The following is an 8,057-nucleotide window of genomic DNA, read 5'->3' as shown; positions in this document are numbered from 1 at the left end:
ATGAGTCTGGGATTTTACTTCTTATTGTACATGGTGATAGAAATTTTATATTCTTTGTAATGACTGGATAACACTGACAATTATATCAGCACATCACTCCCCTATCACACTCAAGTCTTATTTAGCAGTGATTTTCCTTGTTTCCTGTGCCTGATCTAGTCGGACTAGACCTACTATGGATAGTAAGGCCATACTCTGAAGTAAACTTTTAGTTTGAACTCATCTCAATTTCCATAGGAATTGTAACATGCTCCACTACGCTTTTTTTTTTTTTTTTTTTTTTTAGAAAAGGAGAATGGTTATTTCAGGGTGCTTAAAGCATTCACTTGTGTAAGCAATATGTTATATTAACATATGGGATGAACAGCAATGCTAGTGATCATTAATGACCGTAGGTCTTGAGCTTTTCTTGTAGACTGCTTACCCAGTTTTGTATGATGAAGAGGAAGATATCCCTCTGTGCTTTCATAGATCAGTTCCCTAAACTGTCAGTAGCCATTTGCTTTTTCAAATCATTTCCAAATTTGGGAGAGCATGAAAAACAGAAAACAAACAGAAGGGCACATTTTGCATGTAAAATGCTGCAAAACTCGGGTGAAGTTGGGTGGCAGTTTCAGAGCTGTGCACCTTCCCCTGCTCCAGCCCTGCCTGCACGAGCGCGTGAAGGGCTTTGAGGCTCGAGCTTTCCATAACGGAAGGACACGAAGCATTAACTGCAGCACAATTTGTGTGGGTGCGTGAGAAAGGGGGATGAGGGGAGAAGTGTGAGTGGCACAGAAGCAATGGCTCTACACTTTGAGAGAGAGGCAGAGAGCAGATGACTCGGAGATTTCTGGCGTTTTTACCAGCATGTCAATTAAATCTTACTCAGAGTAGCTTTAATTGTACTCTGAGGGCAGCCAGCCTGGCAGCAGCTTGCAAACACTCTGAGTTGGTTGAAAAGACACAGTAGCAAAAATGCTAGAAGCCATCAAAGGACTTGGACTCTCCCAGTGCAGTGCAGCTGTATTTGCAGCAATACGAGTAGCTCCTTTTACAAATTTTTGCTTTTTATCGTGTCAGGGCATAGTGTAAATCAAGTGCATCCTGACGCCAAAGTGCTGCACAGAATTTAACAGCTAGGCATGCAAAGCTGCCCGATGCCATAGGAGTACCAGTGGGAAAGCAGAGATAAGCAGGTACTTGCTCCTGCAGAAGTTTGAGTGACTTGTACATTAGAAATAGCTGTTATCACTGGACAAACACAAGTGAATATGCACCACTACACTTCTTTCTTGATACAAGTTTATTATAAGTAGTGATTCAGAATTAAGTTAAATTCGCTTAAATAACCCAACAAGTAAAGAGATATTTTCTTTCTGTTGCTTTTATCTCCTGCCGAGCACCCTTCTTCAGGATCAGTCTTTGCTGACCTCTCTGCAAGCCTCTCTTCCCTTCCCACTGCCTCTGTGTCTCTTTTCATGCAGCCTTTCCCCTCTCTCCTCACTATCTTCAGGCATACGCCAAGCCCCTTCCTGCTCCCTCTGCAAACCCATCTGTGCTGTGAAACTTCCCACCTACAAAGTCCACACGTTGCTATCTGGATCCTGTTCACTTCTTGTTTTCTATCAGTTTAAATCTGTTGATTTCAGTGGTGCTTGCAGCTTGTGACAAGAATCAGAAGCTCTCTAGCTGGCCCTGCCGCTCAGTGTGAAGATCTTCCGAGGGAACGAAGGGCTCCTGTTGTTTGCTTAGCCACACAAGCATCCCAGGCACTTGTGGCAGTAGCCTAATAACATTTTCAGGTTGAACTGTAGCTTTTTTTTTTCCCAGGCAGAGAGCATTCTTGTTAGTCTCCTGCTGTGAAGCTCCTCTGCCCCGGGAGATAAGGGAAAGGCTTTCGGCAAAACCTGCTCTCTCCCGCACTGCTGCCCGCGATGCTGGGGACTCTTTCCGAGGCTTAAGGAAGGCTCCTCTTAGAGATTCAGGTCTGCTATGAAAACAGAGCCCTGACCCAGTGAAATGTATACCATATGTCTGAAGCCTAGACAGCCTTCCCAGTTTGCCTAGCATTTTTCAATAATGTACCAGAGCAGAAGTGGGTTTCATATACCTATAAGACCTCAATAATGTGAGTTTAATAACTGTATAGATCTGTTACTGTGCAAGGACGTTGGTGTGCTTTATAAAGCATCCTTTTGCAGTAAGTGGCATTCTTCATGCTGTGGACTAAAAAACTGGGATTTGTCTGTAACTTATTGTTCCTGTGCCTGCAAAATGTCCTTCCTTCTCTTACCTGTGGAATCACCCTGCTGTTGGCAAAGAGGGGACTTTACAGAATGAAATGTCTTTTGGAGGGCTACAAATCCCTGTAGTTTGAATGATTGCTGCCCTGGCATTTGGTGCATACTTCTTCATGAAGCTATATATTTAGAGTGTTGGAGTTGACTGTAAAAACCCACAGCATCTAAAAACAACCACAGCTTTTCCCAGAGACACCTGCATGATGGTTTCTGTGTGGGCAGAAACAGACACAGTGAAAGTGAACCAAAATGTTTTACCCGAAACAGCATCTTACGGAATCAGATCCTTTACAGTGACAGATTTGCACCAAGTCAAGCCAAACTTTACATTTTCTAAATGTATTCTTTGGCTTATTTGTCATGACTGGAAACACCACTGCTAAAGCTGTGCTTTGATTCTGTGGGTTTTTCAACTGAAAGTGGTTTTGATGGCTGGGTCCTGAGATATTTGTTTACCCTGATTCCCCCATGAACTTTCTGAGCAGCCCATGTGCCTCCTACCTAGGCAGACTGCTGTCTCTCTAACTCCCCATCGATTTTCCTGGGAGTGAAATGTCCTTACTGCAGCAGGCTGCATATATCGGGTACACTGAAGAACAGGTTCGTTATGGCTTGGTGTCATTAGCTGTGCTTCTAGTGTACCTCATAACGCTTCCTTTTGTCAGAGGTGGCCCTCATTACCTGAGCTGGCCAGGCCAGCAGCTCCCCAGGCGGTACCGCTGGGCCTGCAGCGCGCTGGTCCTCTCACAACTTAGGTGTAGGGAGTGAGCGTGAAAGGAAAATTCCGTGTGTAGGGCCAGGGTTTGGAGGAACTTGCCCAGAATCATTTAGGATGACTGGAGCTGAGTAAGAATTTGAAGCCAGGTCTCAAGCACCTATGAGTGAAACGCACTATGATCCTGAACCACCTCACAGGCAGAAAAAAAAGGAGATAGAGATTAGTAGCATGAGATTTTTGGAAGGAGGCCAGAGACCTCAGGACTTGTGCAGACCTGATCATCTCTTTACCCCAAAGTGCTCTGAAGTGGATTGAGGTATTTCGACATCATGCAACTGTGAATTGTTATGGGGTTGTTCTGTACTCATAAAATGGCTTTATGTCTGGGATATGTGTTTACTTAACTTAGAAAGAACAATTGCAGGCTGCTGTTCAGTCCCACCTAGCATCTATATCTTTCTTCTGCCCGTGCAAAGGCAGGAAGACACTGCTCTGATCTGGTAAAAACTACATCTGACCATACATATATTTTAAGTCCTTTGTAATAATCTAATGACTTACAAGAAAAATTGAGTCATCTATTTTGTAAAGTTTTCTTTTTTGGGGAAGTTCCTGGTGAGATATCTTCTGTTAAAACAGAAGAGATTTAGGTCGCGTATGATATTAAGTTTCCATTTATAGTTAGCTTTCAAGAGTTAATGAATGGTTATTGTCACACAGCCTCGCTAGAGCATCCAAACCGATGCTTATCAGGCCGTGGTGGCTGGGACTTCCCACGCTCTAGTTAGCACCTGACCGTCTCGGTCCCACCTGACCGAGGCTGTGGCGCGGTGGGGATCGCGTGTCAGGGTGAGGCCTGCCTGCACAGGCTCCTCGTCCAGCGCTTCTCCGGCAGGAAACCCTTGACTCTGGGCACAGGGGAGCCATGCTGTCTGGCCTGGTGACCAGCAGTGCGAGGGGCGCAGCAAAGCCCCCCTGCAGCTGGTCTTCAGACCTGCTGCGCCCGCTGGGCTCGGCCGCTCACACAGACGTGGTCACGGCCTGGAGCTCTGCGTTTATTTGAGGCCTAAGCAGCTACCGCTTTGCGTCTTTCCTTGGGATCTCTGACACAGGCTTTTGCCCGCTTGTATCCCAAGCTGCAAGGGCTGCGACTGGTTTTCCATAGCGTACGAGCATCATTGCCCTGCCAAAAGCTCACCTTTTCCAGGTGCAGCGGACTCGAAGTAGAGACTGGACCCATAACTAAGTCTCTCTAGCCTTCAGCAGCACAAACCCTCCGCAGACTTGTTGGGATGTTAGATGCTTACCTGCCTTTCTGCACTGCCTGGATCTCGGCACCCCATGATCCTGGGAGTGAGTCAGTAAGTTTGCAGCGGTGGGGAGCCCCTTCTCGAAAGCAGGGAATCTCCTCCTAAGCAAGCCAGTTGCTTCTCCCTTGGCCAGCTTCTCCACAATTAAACAACAGCATTCTGGCACAGAGGCACATTTTAATCAAGAAATGTAACCTCTGGGGTTCTGAAGACCCGCAGAGCCTCCACTTTCTCTCTTGTTCTTGGGAATTGACCCCTCTGCAGCAGCCACCTCTGGCAGAGGATTTAGAGGAAACTGGTGTCATCGTTCAGGTGCCGGCTATCCTAATGCCTCCAGTTCAGAGCTCCTATGCAACAAGATTTCATAAGATACGCATAAACCAGTTACCTAAATTGTCACATTAATCAATTGTCATTAACTGATGCAGCATCCAGCAGGTGAATAAGCTGCTTACTGGTCATATTTAACCCCCGGTACTGGTGTGGTTGAAGCTATCTATAGCACATACTAATGCAACATGCTTGTGATAGCTCCTATTTTTTTATAAAGTCTTTTTAAGCCATTTATAAATAGAAGCTTAATATGAAGTGTGACAGATTTCTAATCTTTAGTCTCTCCTTAGCCCTCCAACGTTTCCTTTCTGTAATACAGAATATATTCAGTATGCCCTAAATACTCTCCATTCTTTCTGATGACTTTAGCTCTCAGCCATTGATTCTCCCGCCTCCTAATCTGTGTAGATAGAGCAGTTCTGCAATTGTCTTTTTAGCTAACATTTAAAAAGGACAAATAAGATAAAAGGGGCAGTGAAGGGATGACGAATGAGAAATGCTTTTTGTTGCTCATATGATGCTTTGGGGCTGGGGGGGACTTAAGTCGATAAAATACAGACTCAAAAATCTGTATTTCTTTTCTACTGCAGTAAAGAGGACTGGAGTAGCTGAGTAAATTATTTATAGCCTGGAGAAAATAGCAGGAAAATGTTGTGTGGCAGTTATGTAGCGTCAGTACTTTGTTCAGGGTTACAAAGAAATCAGTGACAGAGTAGGGCTGGAACCCAAATGTCCCCGCTCCCCCATGAACTGCTTCTGTTTACCCGCTGCTGCTAGAAGAGAGATTTTTCTATTCTGTCTTACCATATATAAGGAGAGAACTCTGCCAGAGTAGAGAAGGGAAGTATTTAGCATTTCCTTTTATTTTGTTTTGTTTGTTTCTATGAAAGTAATGTGCACCAGAGACTTGGGTGGAATTGAAAGTTTTAGAAGAAATTTTGTTCATCTCAGCATTTGTCAGTTAGATTTTGTGGAGTTTAATCCTGTCACCATCCAGTGTGTTTTTAAATCCCTTTCGTTACTGTTCATCGTTTCCTTACATTTAGCAATGAATGGTATAATAATGAATGTCTCGAGACAATTAATATGTTGACATACATTTGCAGATGAGCAAGTCTACTGTGTTTCCTGTAAACCATAGGGAACATTAGGTAGTGAACTTGTAGGATTTAAAGCACTGTTAAGGCTAATGGCTGCAAATTTTAATCTAACCTAGCATTTTCTCAGGCATAGATTCCGTTTCATTTTTCTCCTTAAAACTTTGCTTCTGCGTCATTGACACACCAGACCCCTTTGCTTTGTTACACATCCCCCCTTTTTTTTCAGAGATTTTTTTTCTTCCTATTCTTTAAACATGTCCTCATCGGTGTTTTATTTTACTTTTCAGCAATGTGTGTTCAGTATTACAGGCTCAGAGTTCTTTTGTTTTCTCCCTGAAGAGGTAAAACCCTGGGGGATTTAAGTATCTACTTGATAGGCTCACACAATCTTAATCAGCCTATAATGGAGCTAATGGCTGTTTGTCATCCTTGGAGATATAAATTTCCTGGTGATGTCTACTGCAGTCAGCGCATGAAGCCTGCTCTGACTGCCAGCAAGGGCTACTAATCAGGAGAAGGGCAGCGGCTTCGTTAGAGCGACGGAGGCTGCACAGGCTGCTTTTCTGGGGAACTCTGCTCCTGAAAACCGAGGGGGGGAAATGGATAATGCTGGTAAGTGAAATAAAACAGGTCTTCATTCTTAGAGGGGCTACGGGGCTTGTGTGCAGCCTGTTTCACTTGCTGCAAAAGATGTGTTCCTTCAGCCTTTGTGCCTTCTTCTATTTAAATGTCCTTCACCCAGTCAAATTTCTATGTCTAAAATTTGGCACACTTCAGTTTTTAACCCTTTATAGTCTTTTTTTTTAATTTTATTTTTTCATTTTAAGTTTGTGTTTCCTGAAAATGTGAACCTAAGCTTCCAGGAAAGGTCTGTCTTTTTCATGTTTTCAATGTTATTTCAGAATCTATATGCAGGAAATGTACAAGGAAGGGAAAATGCATACACTTACGTAGGAAAAAAATCTTTCACAGATTGCAATAAGTGTGTATAGATAACTAATAAAGCTAACTAAAAGAAGATAATAGATATTGCATATCTTTATTTTTAAGATGTTTTTATTTTTTATATATACTTTGCTCTCTTACATTTAGAATACAATATATTGAATATATTTGCACTTTTAATTGTTTCCGTTGATGTTCCAACTTTAAATCATGCATTTTCATGCTAAATAAAGCACTTCATGGTTTCTAAGGATGTGCGCATAATACCAACAGTGCATATTTGATTAAATGGATATTTGCCTTTCCCCCTTGGGTTACCTTGTATCACTGATCAGAGCAAAATCAGGGCTTTTTGTGATGGATATTTTGCATGTTGCTTCGACTGCTGTAAAACTTGAATGTGTCAATGTCTCACTGATATATCGGTAACAGTACAATACACAGTGGGATACAGAATTTGCAGGGATTTCAGTGCCTTTGAAAACGTGCTCATATCACCAGGATTGTCTGTTGTTGAATTTGAAAGTGATATTTACCTGTACAGCGTGTGATTAAAATATTCTGCAGGAGATTTCAAATATGATACTGTGAGTGTAGAGGGATGTTTTTGATCTTTTTTTTTTTTTTTTTTTTTTGGTAGAGTTTTGTGTTGGGGCTTTTTTTAGTGATCGCAAAACTCTTGTTCATGTCTGCTGGGCTGTCCAGGTCAAGCTCATCTCAAGTGTATTGCTGTTGACTTCTGTGACGAACTGATTAGGGAGTCTCGTTGCTCTTATCTCTCTAAAGTCCTTGAGTTTTCCCAGGAATTAAAATGTTGTTATGCTGGAGGATTATATTGCCAGTACCTGTGAGCTTAAAAATTGCCATAGGTTGAGTAAATTGTTCATTTTTGTGAAATATAAGATCAGAAATATTCTTTCCTTTTGGTACTCTGGCTAGCTTTTAAGTAGACTTAACATAATAAATGATAGTGAGATATGGTCCCTATTCCATGACTAGGCAGAAATTTCCAGTCAGAGTGAAAGGATTCCTTTTTTCCAATACAGACTGCCTGTAGGCAAGAGATACCGTGACACAGAACTGCTAATTCCTCCAGGTTTTTAAACTCTCTAGCATCAACAATTAATACTATTGCAGTCTTGACAGAGCTATTACTGTAATCCAGCTACAAGATTCTGTTCCGGAATGAGTCATATTTAAAGTCCAGTTTGGGTGAAGGGGGGGGGGGGCAGAAACTAGTGTCTGAAAACCATAGAAACAGGTTTTCCTGTGTGTATATATATATATATATATATATATATGTATATATACACATATATATATATATATGTTTTGCCTTAAGAAGGCTCTGGTTTCCTCATCCAAAAAA

The 8,057-nt window shown here is 42.4% G+C and overlaps 1 protein-coding gene across 1 annotated transcript in view; it reads left to right on the top strand.

Moving 5' to 3' along the window:
• The first annotated feature begins 5,964 nt into the window (after positions 1-5,964).
• Positions 5,965-8,057, top strand: part of PHACTR2 (phosphatase and actin regulator 2) — a 111,125-nt gene continuing 109,032 nt past the window's right edge. The window contains exon 1 of the mRNA XM_088522779.1: positions 5,965-6,355. Coding sequence (XP_088378905.1) covers positions 6,343-6,355 — 13 coding nt within the window. The 5' untranslated portion in view covers positions 5,965-6,342. The remainder of the gene's footprint in view (positions 6,356-8,057) is intronic.

This window comes from Tinamus guttatus, unplaced genomic scaffold (genome assembly GCF_059628265.1).
Source record: "Tinamus guttatus ecotype Peru unplaced genomic scaffold, ASM5962826v1 Tinamus_guttatus_pri_ptg000164l, whole genome shotgun sequence".
Taxonomy (NCBI): domain Eukaryota; kingdom Metazoa; phylum Chordata; class Aves; order Tinamiformes; family Tinamidae; genus Tinamus; species Tinamus guttatus.
The sequence above is the reverse complement of the archived record's forward strand: the minus strand, read 5'-3'. Positions and strand labels throughout refer to the sequence as shown.